The sequence below is a fragment of the Scyliorhinus canicula genome, chromosome 7 (assembly GCF_902713615.1).
Source record: "Scyliorhinus canicula chromosome 7, sScyCan1.1, whole genome shotgun sequence".
In the NCBI taxonomy this organism is placed as follows: Eukaryota; Metazoa; Chordata; class Chondrichthyes; order Carcharhiniformes; family Scyliorhinidae; genus Scyliorhinus; species Scyliorhinus canicula.
In genome coordinates, this window is record NC_052152.1 from 79,545,279 (window position 1) to 79,565,214 (window position 19,936).

The window sequence follows — 19,936 nt, forward strand, 5'->3', positions numbered from 1 at the left end:
CAATTTCACCTGCTGGCATCCAAAACTACCCAGGCCCTGCAGAGCAGAATTATTTTAAAAACAAACACATTCTAACCCTGGGCTTTTATTCCTTAAATTGCCCACTACATTTCTAATTCAATTTTCCTAACATGTTCCAATCGTCACACATCTATCTTGTCAAAGTCCAACATGTTTGATTCAAACACTAGCTTTCAGAGCACTGCGGAAGGAACAATGCTCCGAAAACTAGTGTTTGAAACAAACATGTTGGACTTTAACCTGGTGTTGTAAGACTTCTTACTGTGCCCACCCCAGTCCAACGCCGGCATCTCCACATCATCTATCTTATCAATCTTTGTGCACTGGAGTCCTTTCCATAATTTATTAATAATGAAGGTTCATACATTCCTTCCTATGTCCCCATATGTGTTGTCTGCAAATGTTGATGCCAAAAGTCCAGCTTAGTTGAAGAACTGCACCCCATCACCTATCACACTTCTATTTTGAACTTGCCCATTATATAATTATGAGTTTGTTTTTAAGTGGGAGAAATCACAGGGACTTCCAAAGCTGTAAGAAAATGTCAGTGTTTGCAAGAATGAAGCACAGCCGGTTCTTGTTTCAAACCACACACTGGTCTACTTTCTTCAGTAACGATTTTTAAGAGCTTTACAATTTCAACAAAGCTTTCTATTAGCATCACCGGGATTTGGCGCACACAGATTAAACAATCAGTGCCAAAAAGGGGTAAGTGAACCATGGTGGCAGTGTTTAGCACTGCTGCATCACAGCACCAGGGACCCCCGGGTTCAGTTCTGGCCTTGGGTGACTGTGGACTTCCTATGTGTGGGTTTCACCCTGCGCTTAAAAGATGTACTGGTTAGTTGGATTGGCCATGATTAATGTGTGGGGTTATGGTTTAGGGTGGGTAGTGTGCCTAGGGGCTGGTTTAGCACGGGGCTAAAGAGCTGGCTTTTAAAGCAGACCAAAGCAGGCCAGCAGCACGGGTTCAATTCCTGTACATGCCTCCCCAAACAGGCGCCAGAATGTGGCGACTAGGGGCTGTTCACAGTAACTTCATTGAAGCCTACTTGTGACAATAAGCGATTATTATTATGAGTGTTCTTTCAGAGGGTCGGTGTAGACCAGGGGTGGGCAAACTTTTCCGTGCAAGGGCCGCATTCAGAAATTCACAATTCACAAAGGGCCGCATAGTATATTAAGTAAAATAATTACTTCACCCGGTTATGATTCTGGGCGCCTCATATAGAACATAGAACAGTACAGCACAGAACAGGCCCTTCGGCCCTCGACGTTGTGCCAAGCAATGATCACCCTACTCAAGTCAACGTATCCACCCTATGCCAGTAAGTAATCCAACAGCCCCCCCACCCATTAACCTTTAAAAAAAAATTTATTAAAAAAAAAAAAATTTTTTTTAGAAAATTTTTTTTTTTTTTTTTTTTTTAATGACTTGGTGGGCCGCAGAAATACCTTTGGCGGGCCGCATGCGGCCCGCGGGCCGTAGTTTGCCCACCCCTGGTGTAGACTCAATGGGCCGAATGTCCTCCTTGAGCACTGTAGGGATTCTATGGATTCCAAGACCATCCCCTGATACCAACACCCTTCCTAATTTTTCCCTCTCATCTCCCTGCACCCCCCCTACTCCCAGCTTCCCAAATACCCCGTCCCCCGCTGACCCGTCACCTGGAAGAAATCAATGAATGGTTTCCACCTCCGGGTGATCCGCTCCTCCGACCCCTGTAAAATGAGCTTGACCTTCTCCAAATGCAGGAATTTTGCCAGGTCACTTACCCATATCCCCGCCTTCAGCAGCTCCAAGTCCCACAAGATCCGTTTCCGGGCGATCTGGGAGACAAAGGCCAATACATCGGCCTCTCTCCTCACCTGGACACCTTGGATCTTCTGACATGCCAAATATCGCCACCTCCGGACTCTGGGCCATCCCCAACCCCACCTCCAGAATCTCGGATATCATGTCAGAGAACCCATGCCAGAACCCCCCAAACTTGGACACGTCCAGAACACGTGGTCATGGTTCACGGCAGCCCTCTCCCCCCAGTACACATCTATCATCCACCCCTTCAAAAACAAAAAGGCTCATTCTTGCTACTGTCATGTGGGCCCTATGTGCCACCTTAAACTGGATGCGGCTTAACCTCACACACAACGAGGACGCATTCACCCTCTGCAGGGCTGCTTTCCATGTTCCGGCACGGACCTCCTCACCCAAGTCCTCCCATGTATGATTTATCCCCTCCAATGAAGCCCCCTTCCTCCCCTTCAACTCAACTGTACAGACTTTTATAATGTCAGAAATTCACTACAGACATCTACCCTATACACATGCAGACAACACGGTCATGGGTTTGTCATACCACCACCCCCAATTTCGCCAGCAGCTGCTGCAAAATCGTGTGGCTCCCCCAGACCAAAACATCTGGAATCCTTTTTCAACAAGACTTAAAAAACGCTAAAAAAACGATGTCAAGCTAATGCAAATAAACTCTTGGCTTTATGGATATATATTCAAAATTGACGTTTCACTTATAAAATAAAATGGAGTTGAAGGATCTGATGAAGTTTCTTTCCTGTCGAACCACACAAGGAATTGGAGCTAATTTCATGTCTGGACAAAACATTAGAATGCAAATGAATTTTCATAACATCTCCTTGAGAAGTCATTAAAATGCAACAGATCTTTTCTCTGAGTAACAGCGGCCTTTATCCAAATAATTTTTAAAAATTGGTTCGTAATACTGCTCGAGGCTTTTCAGCTTCAAAGTGGAATTTAAAAGAATTGGTGTGAAAAACGATATTTGAATGGGTGAAACTCAAACCCTGCTGTGTGTCAATGGCTTAGGTGTCAGAAAGCATTTGAGCAGATGATGGCCAGAAACACGCTGGTCACATGATAGAAACTAGATTTTCAGACCAGGACATTTAATGAGACATTTTTGGAACAGCCGGGGAAGAAAGATACAGACTAGTGAAGGAACAGGCCCCTGCCTGAGAATCATCAGCAGGTAGAGAAATCAGGCAGGCCTTTACCTTTCTATATGTGGAATCAAACCAAGTTTTCATTACAGGAAGCTTTTTTAGCACCTCGCCTGGAGTGAAACAGATGAATCCTGCCACTGCAAGCAGTAAACCACAGCACTTTCATGATCCTAACCTCCAGGCTCTATTTCTTCAGTGGACCATAATAATAATGATATAATAATGGCTTGTCACAAGTAGGCTTCAATGAAGTTACTGTGAAAAGCCTCGAGTCGCCACATTCTGGTGCCTGTTCGGGGAGGCTGGTACTGGAATTGAACCCGCGCTGCTGGTCTTGTTCTGCATTACAAGCCAGCTGTCTTTGCCCACTGTGCTAAACCAGCCCCTGTAAAAGGAACTACAGGCCATCTTCATTTCAAGACTTAGAAACATAGAATCCCTAGAGTGCAGAAGGAGGCTATTCGGCCCATCGAGTCTTCACCGGCCCCTGTTCTGATAGGGCACCCCAGCTAGGCCCAATTTCCGCCCTATCCCTGTAACCCCACCTAACCATTGGGCACCAAGGGGCAATTTAGGGTGGCCAATTCACCCAACACGCATATCTATGGACTGTGGGAGGAAACCGGAGCACCCGGAGGAAACCTATGCAGACACAGGAACAACGTGCAAACTCCACAGACAGTTATCTCAAAGTAAAGTTAAGATAGAAAGCATGATAATTTCTTAAGATGCAATAATGAAGTTCAGATGGGGGAGACAAAAAAAAAAGCAGTGGATACTGAACAGTGCGATTTGCAAGGAAAGTAAGTCTGATTTGCATGGAAAGTAATGTCATGCAGACCTGCAAAGATTATTTGAACCATAGGCCTCAAGTGATAAAAACAGGGAGGTCATCATCATCAAACTTGCTGACAATGCCACGGTTGCAGGTTAATCGGCAATACAGTGGCTATCGGCCTCATAGCTCGGTAGCACAGTGGTTAGCATAATTGCTTCACAGCTCCAGGGTCCCAGTTTCGATTCCTGGCTTGGGTCACTGTCTGTGCGCAGTCTGCACGTTCTCTTGGGTAGGGTGCTCTTTCCGAGGGCCGGTGCAGACTCGATGGGCTGAATGGTCTCCTTCTGCCCTGTAAATTGTATGATTCTATGATTCCAGGGACCCAGGTTCAATTCCGGCCTCAGGTGACTGTCTGGGTGGAGATGGCACCTTCTTCCCGTGTCTGCGTTTCCTCCGGGTGGTCCAATTTCCCCCCACAGTCCAAAGATGTGCAGGTTAGGTGGATTGGTCATGTTAAATTGCCCCTTAAGTGTCCCAAAAGGTTAGATGGGGTTACTGGGTTACAGGGGTAGGATGGAGGTGTGGGCTTATGTAGGGTGCTCTTTCCAAGGGGCAGTGCAGACTCGATGGGCCGAATGGCCTCCTTCTGCACAGTAGGGATTCTATGCTCAAACAAAAGAAGGACCAAATACAATGATTGAAAACGAGATTAGCCCTTTACTTCAGCACATAAGTCTCTTGGCAGTTACATGATATTACCAGTGATCACCTAGGATATAACAGCAAAATCTTAGATCTGAGACCAAGCCTGCATCAGATTAGCTGATGTTAACCAAAGCATCATCAGGCCACTCAATTGCCCAGGATTCCCATTTCAGCACCCATGTGAGATATTGTTTTGAATAAAGGACAGAATTTGGTTCAGCTTTGATGCTCCTGCAGCTGCCTAGTTTCAAGAGTGCATAATGGCTACTATGCAAGATCCAGGAGGCTTAACAGCCAATTGGTCAGTCGCCTGGGGAGAACAGAAGGGGAGAAAAATATACAAAGGATAAAAAGCTTTTAGACCCAATGAACAGTTCATATGGAAAATAGGAAACCTTCATCAACAGAGCGTGCATGATTTGTGACAATTACTTAGGATCCCGACAGTGCAGAAGGAGGCCATTTGACCATTGAGTCTGCACCGACCCTCCAAAAGAGCACCCTACCAAGGCTCACTCCCCTGCCCTATCCTGGTAATCCCCCAAACTTGGCCAAGGGAGGAGGATTAGTGGTGGGGTGGGGCAGGTAGGTGGAGCAATGCTGACACAGAACATAGCTGCAACAGAATATAACTGAGACAAAGCAAAGCATAAAAATAACACAATGCCAAACAGCCTTTCAACAACCATCCCACCACATTATCACCATCATTTCAAACAGAACACACCTGGGAATTAATTATTTTCTTTCATAGAACAGTGCAATGTCCTATTTGGTGCATATTGTTGCTGTTAGCACAGCATGCAAGCTTGCACTGCTAGCAGAGAGTCACCAATCTGGAACAAAAATATGCCAGACTATGGATGTCATTTTTCCCACAATCAGAGAGGGTCACCTGAATTCTACACCCTTTCCGTAAGTGAACCTTTCAAATTAATTGGAAGGTACTGCAATATCAGGGAATTCCTGTCTGATTAAGTTCGCTAGATTTGTCTACTTCTCCAATGTGACCCTAAAATAAAACTTTAAACCTGACTTGTCCATAAGCAGTTTTATTACAGTATTACATTTCAAAACCAAAATATCCACACACATTTTTCAATTAAAGGAACTTAAGCATGAATAATTTTGCTTGAAATATAATTTCTATCCAATGCTTTCTCACTTTGTCTTTTGATTTGCTCTGCCTAGTTTAATTATTCACATCATGCATCACCTTTAGTCCTAAAAAAAGTTGTATTCAAACTCCTTTTACCTTATTTCTCATTGTCTTTGCTCTAACTATCTACTTTGGAGAATGAAACAAGTCTTTAAAGTACTACAGTAACATTCAATCCAGTAAGCACAGGTTCACAGACTATACAACATAGTGGTAAAATAATTAGAAAATTACTGTAAACAGATGCACCATTGGGCAGAATGGAATGAGTATTACCCAGTTTAGGATTAGATTTGATTAGAAATATTTTGTGTTACAAATGGAAAACTGTTCCATTCACTCATTAATATTTTTCACCTGGATGAACCCAAAATAATGTGTCCACCATAATCTGAAAGAGGGGCTGTCTGCATTCTGATCATCCTGTAGGAATGGCCAAAATGGACACGGTATTCCCAGGACTTCATCTTGAATGGCAGTCTTACAGTGCCCAGAGGCCTAAATTCAATTTCGGCCTTGGGTGACTGTGTGGAGTTTGCATGTTCTCCCTGTGCCTGCATGGGTTTCCTCCGGGGGCTTTGGTTTTATCCCACAGTCCAAAGATGTGCAGGTTATATGGACTGGCCACGGTCATCCACAGGGTTATGGGAATAGGACGGGGGAGTGTGCCTAAGTAAGTGCTCTTTCGAAGGGCCAGCGCAGACTTGATGGGCCAAATGACCTCCTTCTGCAATGCAGGGATTCTAGGAAATTTATGAATAATAAAGGTTCTCAGTTTAAGGCCGGGTTTATTTCAAGTAATTACAAAAATCGCCAACTTTCTGCTGGAGAAATTAACTGTGTTTGGTAGTTCTCTTTCTTTCTGAACACAAGTTAACAACCTGAGATGCAAAGAATCGCAACACAGTGCTTTCAGGCTCAGGCATTTCGTAGAAACTATGGGTGCAATTCTAATGCTCCGTTGAACCCGGTTCATCTCCCACTATTCCCGGAGAATGGGGGAAGAGCCCCTAAATAGAGTTTGTGCCAGGCGCCTAACGGAGCATAATGCTCCCGGCACATGGCACCTGATGCAACCTGGTGGCCCACGTCTGTTGAGGTCACAATGTCAGTGAGTGGGGGTTGTAGAGAATTTTCAACGTACCTTTAAAAATGATGCCCTGATCTCCGAGGAACTGGTCTTGCTGGCATATTTAGATCCATAAAGACGTTTGGGAGGATTCAATAACAATCTCCAAAGAAAATGACTTGGTGTGGGTGCGCTGTGATGGGAATCGTGCCAGAACAGCCAAAAGGATTCTCACCAAATTTCCTGCCTGAAATGACAGTCGTTCCTTGGGAGAATCACAGCCACGCCACATACATATATTTAGTGTTCTTTGGGAGAATTCCACCCCGCCTTATCTATAAAGTTTCCTTTGGCTACCACACTACATACTTTCTAGTATAAATCTGCCATTAATCAACCCTCTACAACCAACCTTTGTCGTCAAGTCAATTTTGTATCCAATTGGCTACCTCACCCTGGATCTGTGAGATTTAACCTTAATCAACAACCTACCATGTGGTACCTCAGTCAAAGCCTTCGTAAAGTCCATGTAGACAACGTTGATTGCACTGCCATCATCTACCTTTTTGGTTACCCCTTCAAAAAAACTCACTCAAATTCGTGAGACATGGCTTTCCCCTTACAAAGCCATGCTGACTTTCCCTAATTAGCCCTTACCTGTCTAAATGCCTGTAAATCCTGTCCCTCAGAACACCTTCTTATAACTTACCCACCATAGACGTTGGGTTCAGCGGTCTATACTTCCCAAGCTTTTCCCTGCAGCCCTTCTTAAACAAAGGCACAACATTTGCTATCCTCCGATCATCAGGCACCTCACCTGTGGTTGTCGATGATTAAAATATCTCTGCTATGGGACCGCAATTTTCTCCTTAGCCTCCCACAACGTCCCGAGGTACATTTCATCAGGTCCCGGGGATTTACCTACCTTGGTGTGCTTTAAGAGTTCCAGCACCGATATTCATTTAGGATCTCACCCATCTCTTGTGGATCGCACATAGATGACCTTGTAGATCGTTAAGAGGCCCACTCTCCCCCTCGTTACTCTTTTGCTCTTTATGTATTTGGAGAAGATCTTTGGATTCTCCTTTGCCTTATCTGCCAAAGCAATCCCCTTTTTACCCTCCTGATTTTCTCTCAACTCTACTCCAACAACCTCCATACTTCTCAAGGGATCCATTTGCCTATGCATGTCATATGCCTCCTTCTTCTTTTTGACCAGGGCCTCAATGTCCTGAGTCATCCAGGACTCCCCACTTCTACCAGCCTTGCCCTTCACTCTAAGAGGAATATGCTTACCCTGAAACTAGGTTAACACATTTTTGAAAGCCTCCCACTTACCAGCTGTCCCTTTGCCTGTCAATAGACTCCCCCCAATCAACTTTTAAAATCTCCTGTCAAATACCATCAAAATTGGCCTTGCCCCAATGTAGAATTTTAACTTTTGGGCCAGTCCTATCATCCTCCATAGCTATCTTAAAACTAATGGAATTATGGTCACTGGTGCCAAAGTAATCCCTCACTAACACTTCCGTCACCTGTCCTTCCTTATTCCCCAAGAGGAGGTCAAGGTTTTGCCCCCTCTCTTGTCAGGCCATCCACATACTGAATGAGAAATTTCTGAGTACACTCAACAAATTTCTCTCCATCCAAGCCCCTAATGCGATGGCTGCCCCAGTCAATGTTGGGAAACATAAAATCTATTACCACATTATTTTTCTTGCAGCTATCTGAATTCTCCTTACACATTTGCTCCTCAATTTCCCGCTGACAATTTGGGAGCCTCCAGTACAATCCTATCAAAGTGATCTCTCCAGTCTTATTTTTCAGTTCTACTCAAAGACTCAAGTGGGTGAACCCTCGGATATATCCCCTTTCGGTACTGCCGCGATATTCTCCCTATTCTCAGAAAAGCTTATATACCTGAAAAGGTTAAGTATTTCCTTTACAATGCTGACTGAGCAAAAATTTCAGTCTTCTTTTAAAGCAGGAGAAATGTGTTTGCAAGTAAACATGTGTTACATATTCATATACTACATTGAAAATATACACAACCTTGCAAGTTAGAGGTGCAAGAACAGTTTCATTAAAGCTTGCTTAAGTTATCAAGCATCAATTGTAACTTGCAATGAAGAGTATGCATGAAAACCCAAGTTCACATATCCCTTGCCCTCATGAAATGCAGTAAAGATCACAAACCTCTGGACTGCACAAGGTCAATTTCTTTTAAAGTACAGTCAATGTCTATTTGAAGCTGTCTGTTTAGACTTCGGAATCTAGTCATCTCCTCTGGCTGTGAAGACAAAAAGAAGAAAACTGAGTACCAAACTGTTAAAAATTAAAACAATTCAGTTCACTGCTGTACTCAGATTTTTGATAGACAATAAATGATGAAGATGCCCTTGGATAATATTGGTCCAAGTCACACAAGTACCAGACATATCAGATTACTACTGCACACTTCGAATCAGCAGCTGTTGCAAAGATGATGGGCGCGATTCTCCGCACTCACGACAGGGCGGAGAATAGCGGGCGGCGCAAATTTTTACGGCGACGCTGGTCCGATGCCCTCCCGCTATTCTCTCCCCCCCCCCCCCCCCCGACACGAATTGCTGCTCGCCGTTTTTTTTACGGCGAGCAGCGATTCTCCCCTGGCCGATGGGCCGATTTCCAAGGCCTTTACGGCCGTTTTCACGAATTTTAATACACCTGCTATACAAGTTCGTGAAAACGGTGGCAAAGTGCCGTTCTGCACAAACATGCTACCGATTGGCACGGCCGCACCACGGCCGTGCCAAGGGTGGCATGGGCCCACAATCGGTGCCCACCGATCGCGGGCAGCGGGTCCAATTCCCGCACACTCTTTCTCCCTCCGCCGCCCTGCAGGATAAGTCCGCGGGGCGGCTGAGAGGCATTACGGACCGTGCATGCGCGGGTCTGACGCATATGCGTGGATGGCGTCATCCGCGCATGCGCGGGTTGGTGTCGTCCAATCCGCGCATGCGCGGCTGACGTCATCATATGCACCAGCCGTCGCTAACTTTGGCGCGCGGGCTTAGCGAAATTCGTTAAGCCCGCGATGCTAGCCCCGACCGGGGAGCAGAATCGGGTCCTGGGAGGGGGCACGGAAGCTGCCGTGAAACACGGCCGATTTTGTGGCAGCCTTCACGACTCTCCGCCTTTGCGGAGAATCGCGCCCAATGCATCTCAAGTGTAGCAGTCAGATCATCATCAGATAGCACAGGTGAAGGAACCAACTGAGCAAGAAGTAAAATCCCTGATGCTCATCGATTTGCTTCAACCTAACTTTTCCAGAACTTCAAATGTAACTGAAAGGAAATCCTCGGTTGTTTTCAATGGAGAAAAAAAAACCCAGTACAATATTCAATGTGAACTATTTGAAAGAACCATTTCTCCAATAATGCAAGCTGAAATAAGGAGGCACGATTAATCAGAAAAAAATATCAAGTTTTAGAACATAGAACATAGAACGATACAGCGCAGTACAGGCCCTTCGGCCCTCGATGTTGCACCGACATGGAAAAAATCTAAAGGCCATCTAACCTACACTATGCCCTTATCATCCATATGCTTATCCAATAAATTTTTAAATGCCCTCAATGTTGGCGAGTTCACTACTGTTGCAGGTAGGGCATTCCACGGCCTCACCACTCTTTGCGTAAAAAACCCACCTCTGACCTCTGTCCTATATCTATTACCCCTCAATTTAAGGCTATGTCCCCTCGTGCTAGCCACCTCCATCCGCGGGAGAAGGCTCTCGCTGTCCACCCTATCTAACCCTCTGATCATTTTGTATGCCTCTATTAAGTCACCTCTTAACCTTCTTCTCTCTAACGAAAACAACCTCAAGTCCATCAGCCTTTCCTCATAAGATTTTCCCTCCATACCAGGCAACATCCTGGTAAATCTCCTCTGCACCCGTTCCAAAGCTTCCACGTCCTTCCTATAATGAGGCGACCAGAACTGTACGCAATACTCCAAATGCGGCCGTACTAGAGTTTTGTACAACTGCAACATGACCTCATGGCTCCGGAACTCAATCCCTCTACCAATAAAGGCCAACACACCATAGGCCTTCTTCACAACCCTATCAACCTGGGTGGCAACTTTCAGGGATCTATGTACATGGACACCGAGATCCCTCTGCTCATCCACACTACCAAGAATTTTACCATTAGCCAAATATTCCGCATTTCTGTTATTCTTTCCAAAGTGAATCACCTCACACTTCTCCACATTAAACTCCATTTGCCACCTCTCAGCCCAGCTCTGCAGCTTATCTATGTCCCTCTGTAACCTGCAACATCCTTCCGCACTGTCTACAACTCCACCGACTTTAGTGTCGTCTGCAAATTTACTCACCCATCCTTCTGCGCCCTCCTCTAGGTCATTTATAAAAATGACAAACAGCAACGGCCCCAGAACAGATCCTTGTGGTACGCCACTCGTAACTGAACTCCATTCTGAACATTTCCCATCAACTACCACTCTCTGTCTTCTTTCAACTAGCCAATTTCTGATCCACATCTCTAAATCACCCTCAATCCCCAGCCTCCGTATTTTCTGCAATAGACGACCGTGGGGAACCTTATCAAACGCTTTACTGAAATCCATATACACCACATCAACTGCTCTACCCTCGTCTACCTGTTCAGTCACCTTCTCAAAGAACTCGATAAGGTTTGTGAGGCATGACCTACCCTTCACAAAACCATGCTGACTGTCCCTAATCATATTATTCCTATCTAGATGATTATAAATTGTATCTTTTATAATCCTCTCCAAGACTTTACCCACCACAGACGTTAGGCTCACCGGCCTATAGTTACCGGGGTTATCTCTACTCCCCTTCTTGAACAAAGGGACCACATTTGCTATCCTCCAGTCCTCTGGCACTATTCCTGTAGCCAATGATGACATAAAAATCAAAGCCAAAGGCTCAGCAATCTCTTCCCTGGCTTCCCAGAGAATCCTAGGATAAATCCCATCTGGCCCCGGGGACTTATCTATTTTCACCTTGTCCAGAATTGCCAACACTTCTTCCCTACGCACCTCAATGCCATCTATTCTAATAGCCTGGGTCTCAGCATTCTCCTCCACAATATTATCTTTTTCTTGAGTGAATACTGACGAAAAGTATTCATTTAGTATCTCGCTTATCTCCTCAGCCTCCACACACAACTTCCCACCACTGTCCTTGACTGGCCCTACTCTTACCCTAGTCATTCTTTTATTCCTGACATACCTATAGAAAGCTTTTGGGTTTTCCTTGATCCTACCTGCCAAAGACTTCTCATGTCCCCTCCTTGCTCGTCTCAGCTCTCTCTTTAGATCCTTCCTCGCTTCCTTGTAACTATCAAGCGCCCCAACTGAAACTTCACGCCTCATCTTCACATAGGCCTCCTTCTTCCTCTTAACAAGAGATTCCACTTCTTTGGTAAACCACGGTTCCCTCGCTCGACCCCTTCCTCCCTGCCTGACTGGTACATACTTATCAAGAACATGCAATAGCTGTTCCTTGAACAAGCTCCACATATCCAGTGTGCCCAACCCTTGCAGCCTACTTCTCCAACCAACACATCCTAAGTCATGTCTAATGGCATCATAATTGCCCTTCCCCCAGCTATAACTCTTGCCCTGCGGGGTATACTTATCCCTTTCCATCACTAATGTAAAGGTCACCGAATTGTGGTCACTGTTTCCAAAGTGCTCACCTACCTCCAGATCTAACACCTGGCCTGGTTCATTACCCAAAACCAAATCCAATGTGGCCTCGCCTCTTGTTGGCCTGTCAACATATTGTGTCAGGAAACCCTCCTGCACACATTGTACAAAGAATCACCCATTTGGGCGCAATTAGTCTAGTCTTTCTCGGTGGCTGCAGCGCAGAGAAACATCTTCTATTTAACGACAATTTGGCCATGGGGAGTTTCTGTCAAGGCCGAACTGAGTCATTTCCTGCTGGCGAGCCAACAGAAAAGCCTCCTCGCAGATCGGGATGCCATTTTGGAAAGCTGCCCCGAAAATGATATTCCCAAACATTTGATGCCTTTTTCCTGTTATTGGAAGCCAAATCCCCAAGATTACTGCATACCAATGCAATACTTCGGTTTAAATGGAAGTAATATTGAACACTTTTTCCAGGAGACAAAGGTATTGACTGAGCAGCAACTTGGTCCAGCATTGGATGTGCAGGTTAGGTGGATTGACTGTGCTAAATTGTCCAAAGGGTGGGGTTAAAGGGATGGGGCAGGGGAATGGGCACACATAGGATGCGCCTGGTAGGGTTGGTGCAGACTCGATTGGCTGAAAGGTCTCCTTCTGTACTGGAGTGATTCTATGAATTGGATCAAGCATCTTTGCATCCCAGTGATTCATTTATAATTTATGTATGAATAATAATTCCACATCTGCACACAAAAAGATTTAATTTGAAACCGTTTCCTTTTGTCTTTGTACATAATTAATTTCTACTTTACCCATTATATACCGCAGACCAGGTAATAACATGGTTTCATTCAGTAATGGTCTGCCTATCGTTTTAATCCAATAACTTTACTCAAAGTGGTCGTGCAGATACAACATTTGCAATACTCTCTACTAATCACTTAACAAAAAGTAATTTTAAGCAGAGTTAATGAAGTGTTAATCCCCAAAACCTCGATACGGTGTTGCAAAGAGGATTTCACCCAAGTCAGGTTTCTAATTCCAGATGCTGAATGTGCCCATTCACCATCATCCAAGCTTAACTGACTCGTTGGCTAAATTACATTTCAGTTCAGTTAAATGGGATAGACTTTCAACAGACCTAGCAACTCAAGACTGGGCATTCCTGAGGTGCTATGGGCCATCAACAGCAGCAAAATTGTCCTCAACCACAATCTGCAACCTCATGGCCCGGCATATCCCCCACTCTACCATGACCACCAAGCCATGGTATCAACCCTGGTTCAATGAAGAGTGCAGGAGAGCATGCCAGGAGCAACCCCAGGCATACCCAAAAATGAGGTGTCAACTTGGTGAAGCTACAACGCAGGTCTACTTGTATGCAAAACAGCATAAGCAGCAAGTAATAAGCGATTCCACAACAAACGCATCAGATCCAAGCTTTGCAGTCTTGCCACATTCAGCCATGAATGGTGGAGGGCAATTAAACAACTCACTGGAGGAGGCAGCTGCACAAATACAGCCATCCTCAATGATGGAGGAGTTCAGCACATTAGTGCAAAAGACAAGGTTGAAGCATTCACAACAATCTTCAGCCAGAAGTGTAGAGTGGATCATCCATCTCAGTCTCCTCCAAAGGTCCCCAGCACCTTCAGCCAATATGATTCACCTCACTTGAAATAAGATCATAGAATCCCTACAGTGCAGAAGGAAGACATTCAGCCATCGAGTCTGCACCTACCCTCTGACCAATCCCACCTAAGCTTTGGGCGCTAAGGGGCAATTTAGCGCAGCCAATCCACCTAACTTGCACATCTTTGGACTGTGGGAGGAAACAGGAGCACCTGAAGGAAACCCATGCAGACACAGAATGTGCAAACACCACACAGTCACTCAAGGTCAGAATTAAACCTGGGTCCCTGGCGCTGTGAAGCAGCAGTGCCAACTACTGTGCCAAGAAACGCTGTAAGCACTGGATACTGCAAAGGCTATGGACCCTGACAATATTCCGATAATAGTACTCAATATGTGCTGCATATGTGCTCCAGAACTTGCCGCACCCCTAGCCAAGCTGTTCCTGGATAAAAGCAAATTACTACGGATGCTGGAATCGGATACAGCATCTGTTCCTGTACAACGACAACACTAGCATCTATCCGACAATGTGGACAATTGCCCAAATCCAACCCAGCCAAGAACCACCCTATCAGTCTACTCTCCATCATCGGCAAAGTGAAGAAGTCATCAACAGTGCTATCAAGCGGCCCTAACTTAGCAATAACCTGCTCATGGATGCTCAGTTTGGGTTCCACCAGGGTTACTCAGCTCCTGATCTCATTATAGCCTTGGTTCAAACATGGACAAAAGAGCTGACTGCCAGAGGCGAGGAGAGTGTGACTGCCCTTGACATCAAGGCAGCATTTGACCAAGTATGGCATTAAGGAGCGCTAACTTAACTGGAGTCAATAGGAATCTGGGTTTTGGGGGGGGGGGGGGGGGGGGGGGGGGGGGGGGGAGACTCTCTGCTAGTTGGAGTCACATTTGGCACAAAGAAAGATGATTGTGGTGGGTGGAGATCAAACATCACTGTTGCAGGACATCACTGCTGGAGTTCCTTAGGGGAGCATCCTAGGCCCAACCATCTTCAGCTGCTTCATCAAAGACCTCCCTTCCACTATAAGGTCAGAAGTGGGGATGATCGCAGATGATTGCACAATGTTCTGCACCATTCGTGACACCTCAGATAATGAAGCAGTCCATGTCCACATACAGCAACAGCTGGACAATACCCAGGCTTGGGCTGGCAAATTACATTTGCACCACACAAGTGCCAGGCAATGACCAACTCCTACAAGAGGGGATCTAACCACTGTTCCTCGACATTAAATGGTAATACCATCATGGAGTCGCCCACAATCAACATCCTGGGGGTTACCATTGATCAGAAACTGAACTAGAGAACAGGAAAGGTGTCTCTCCTCGGGGAACTCTGAGAATTGGCACTTTTAGCACAAAAATAGGCCACTAAACCTGTAGAAACCGCCCTCCCCCTCCCACCCCCGCCCAACCCCTTTCCAATACCACCACAACTACGAAGAAATACCCATGTATACCTCCAAGACCCGAAGGGATGGTAAAATCGGTAAAAGACTAGAAGAGAGGAACGGGACGTCGGCAAGCACGCATGACGAGTTGGAGCCGGGCACACCCAAGCAGGCTGGGTCACCAGGGCTCATGGCGGACTACCCACCGATAAGCGAGTGGATGGACCTCCTGACTCAGGAGTTACGAAAACACAGGGACACCATCAATTTCCAAATTATGGCAACGGTTAAGGCAGTGGTCACGGACTCCCTGGCCTCCTTCAAAGTGTGCTGGAAAAGACAGAACAGCGTTTGGAGGCACACGAGGCGACTATCAAGCGAACCGGAGAAAACGGAGGCCGACCAGAGCAACTGAATTCGCCTCCGTGGAGACGCAATAGGAGGTTTGGTGGTGATGCAAGGGGCACTGAAGGGGAAGATAGAGGACTAGGAGAACTGGTTGACCCGCTAAAACCTCTTCGCTCTGGGGCTGCCAGTGAGTATCGAGGGCAGGAACCCCATGGAGTATGTGGCCCAGATGCTGGGTAAGCTGGTCGGGAGGATGAGCTTTCCTAAAACCCCAGAGATAGACAGAGTCCACAGGTCACTCAGGCCATAGCCTAAAGCGTGAAAACAACCAAGAGCCGTCAGAGCGTCACCGGTACCAAGACCAGAAGATTCTAAACTGGGCAAGGCACACATGGCCCTGCCAGTGGGAAGTGCACTCGATCAAAGTGTACATTGTGGCAGACCTGGCCAAGAGCCATGCTGAATTAAACAAAGGCGGCTCTTTAGAAGAGTGGGCTGTAACCGGTCAAACAGTGGGTAACCTTCTAGGGGAAGGAACACCACTTCACCACCCCGGCCAAGGCTGACAGGGTCATGCACAGACACTGGGGCTGGGAAGGGAGCGGCAACAGTAGAAACAAACTCTGTCTAAAGAGCAGAAAAGGACAACTGTACAGGACAAAATTGCCTCACTTTCGACCTGACTTTGTGACCCAGGAAGGAGGGGGTGAGAATGATAAAATGCAAAGATAGGCAAAGAAAAACCAGGAGGAGGGGGGGGGGGGGGGGGGGGGGGGGGGGGGGGTTGGTTGGCACTGCACTATCGGACAAGCCAACACGAGGAAGTATGGCCGGAGGGGGGAGAACATGGCCACAATGGGTCGCACATGACGGCAGCAATAACATCAATGCCAGGAACCCCAAACAGCTGACCCAGAAACAAAGGGAAACCCTGGAGTGAAGGGGCACATCCACCAGTTGAGTAGGGGAACAACAGAAACTCATCAGGATAGTCATCACCTGGAATGTCAGAACACTTGGAGACTTAACGACCCATACAACTGTACATACGAGTTTGTATATTCGAGTCTTAGCCATGCTGAAGAATATCAAATATGTAAGAAAAGTAAGCCTGTTTAATGGGGGGGGGGGGGGGGCAAGGCCACAGTTGTTGTTGGGATGCTCCTCTGTTGTGAATATACGTGTTGCTTTAGCATTTTGCAAATTGTTGGATACAAAGTGTGAAAACTCAAAAATATTTTTTTAAAATACTGTGGCTACCAGAAATGTTAACAGCTTAAAAAGATTAAGAGGAAAAAGATTTAATTTTTGATGCCTTCATTCCTACCCATTTCAATGCACAAATCGGAAAACTTGTTAATTCTATCTGCAAAATGAATTGTTTAAAAAAAAGTTATTGAAGGCGTGTCACATTAGATCTCTGTCTGTAAAGGGCAACACTAACAGGTACAATGGCCTATCAGGGCGAAGAGACAGAGGAGGAATACGCATCTTCATGATTCTGGATGGTAACTCAATGATACTAAATCAATTAGTGAGTTCAGTAGCAGCTTAGCTTTGAATCACGGAGAGAGGATGGGCAGGGTGCAATAACAGTGCTACTGTGAAACTGCCCTGCAATATAAATAGAATGGCTTCACAAGCAGGAGTTGATGACCTCTAAAGGGTATCATACATGACATATCGACTTAGATGACTTAGCTTAAGATATAAAAGACACACATAAAGTCACCAAGCCTAAATGGCCAAATTATTTACTTCCCAAGTAAACAGTATTTTAAGCAGTGGCCTTACTGTAGGTATTGATGTGTTGGAGTTCACTCTCCTCAGCCGTCGTTGCATTAAATCATATTCCATCTCATTAACCTCAGCCTTCAGCTTCTCCAGCTTTTGCTTTTCCAAGTTTAGTTCTTTTAGTAATCGCTCCATTCGAGCTCTCTGATGGAGCAAAAGCGCTAAAGACACATTCCAAAAATCAGTCACAGAACAGAAAAACGGACATCTAATTCAGACGGACGAGTATTGCAACCATTACTGGGAACAGAAACAGCACTGATTAAACCAGGTTAGATAAACTCTAGCTAAACTCCTAGTGTTCCATCAGTGTTCTCTTCTCCCCCCAAACAAACTGAAAACAAAAACTAGTGGCCCAATTCAAAATGATTCTTCAGTGACTCAAACACTCAGAAAAACAAGGAAATCCGAGATGAAAACATTGCACTTTAGATCGACCCTGAATGTACATGCCAAAGGTTCACTGTGTAGAGAGAAGAATTTACTTTCAGCAGATTATTCATAACCCTCTTTACTGATAGCACTGATAAGCATCAGCGTCACAAAGATGCAAAGACAGCAATTCTTGCACATGAGGTAAAGTGGATTTATAAAATTATTAGTACTTATCCATTCCCATAACGATATACTGTCAGCTATTACATGTATATTGTATCAATAATAATTTCAACTGCAATATCAGACGCCTTGCATTGTTAAATACTTTAAAATGTTCCTGCAAAAAGGCCATAGATTTGACTGTTCACTATAATTAACTTTGCAGAACTATTAAATCTGTTCAAGCTAATTTGTGATTTGCTAAATATGAAAATGAAATGAAATAAAGTGGCATACTTTAAAATGAAAACTTAGTTTCAACACCAATCATCTGATTTGTGTCTGAATTTATGATCCTGTATTTAAGTATTAATTCTCTCAAACATCTAACAGAAATAGCATATATATATATATATATATAGCTTACTGTAGCTTAGTAATAATCAGAAAACAAAGCACAGCATTATAACCTAGCCACATGACAACCGAGCTAAGCAGTAAAACAATGTATAGTCAATGTAGAATCATAGAAAGATAAAGAGGCCATTTAGACCATCACATCTCTGCCAGTTCTTCATTGGATCTTTCCAATTAGTTCCATTCTCCTGTACCTTCCCCACAGCCCTATAAATATTTATATTTACAAATGTACCCAATTTTTAATGTTGCTATTGAGTATGCTTGCCCCACACTTGAGAGAGTATACGATGCTAAGTGAGGTGCCAAAATATTCCGCTCGTTCCCGCACAAATTAAGCGGTGTTAAAACTAAGTTTTGTTTAAGTACATCACTTCTTTTGCAAATCACAAATTAGCTTGAACAGATTTAATAGTTTTGCAAAGTTAATTATAGTGAAGTCAAATTTATGGCCTTTGTGTAGAAATATTTTAAAGTATTTAACAGAATGCAAGGCTTCTGATATTGTAGTTGAAATTATTATTGATACAGTATACATGTAATAGTTGACAGTTATGGGAATGGATAAGTCCTAATCATTTATAATTCCACTGGATTTATAAATCTCACAGACAGCAAATCCCGTGAGTATCCTGGGCCTTTGAGGATGGCGCAAGGGACTAACAACAGGAAACCCCATTGATCTGAAGATCCCGCTGCTGGATAATGGCAGGCTGCCTCCGCGAAACACGCTGTGGGGGTGCATGGAAAATCCCACCCAAAATATTTTAGAAAAGAAGCTTCTGCAAGTCAACTCTACTGCACAACAGAAAGTTGCAGCTTATCAAATTACAATGATGGGGTTTTAATCTAAAGAGTTAGGGCAGCACGGTGGCCTAGTGGTTAGCACAGCTGCCTCACGGCGCTGAGGTCCCAGGTTCGATCCCGGCTCTGGGTCACTGTCGGTGTGGAGTTTGCACATTCTCCCGTGTCTGCGTGGGTTTCGCCCCCACAATCCAAAAATGTGCAGAGTAGGTGGATTGGCCACACTAAATTGCCCTTTAATTGGAAAAAATAATTGGGTAATCTAAATTTTAATAGATAAGTTTATTTTACCTTCCTTTTCGATGCAAATCTTTTAAAAACAAATTTAGGGTGTCTCAAATTTGAAATATTTCCCCCATTTAACAGCTGTGCAAGCCATTGCAATTTTCTAAGGAGCTGTAACTGCCTCAATTTTTGTTAAACTAAAGAGATTTCGAGCACTTTCTCAAACATAATCATGGTTTGTTATGGGATCCCGGGAGATCTCGCTGAACCATTATTGGAAATCTACAGTATTGGCATGACATCAGCAATTTAGAATGGAAATATTGTAATTATATAGCCAACATCTGGATTAATAAATGGAGTTTTAA

The 19,936-nt window shown here is 44.8% G+C and overlaps 1 protein-coding gene across 5 annotated transcripts in view; it reads right to left on the bottom strand.

Annotated features, from left to right (window-relative positions):
- tab3 (TGF-beta activated kinase 1 (MAP3K7) binding protein 3) overlaps positions 1 to 19,936 on the bottom strand; it is a 261,758-nt gene that overhangs the window by 142,337 nt on the left and 99,485 nt on the right. For all 5 annotated transcript variants that reach the window (XM_038802258.1, XM_038802253.1, XM_038802257.1 and 2 more), the window contains 2 exons: positions 17,586 to 17,746; positions 8,911 to 9,004 (listed from right to left, as the gene is read on the bottom strand). In XM_038802258.1, the coding sequence (XP_038658186.1) occupies positions 8,911 to 9,004; positions 17,586 to 17,746 (255 nt within the window). The remainder of the gene's footprint in view (positions 1 to 8,910; positions 9,005 to 17,585; positions 17,747 to 19,936) is intronic.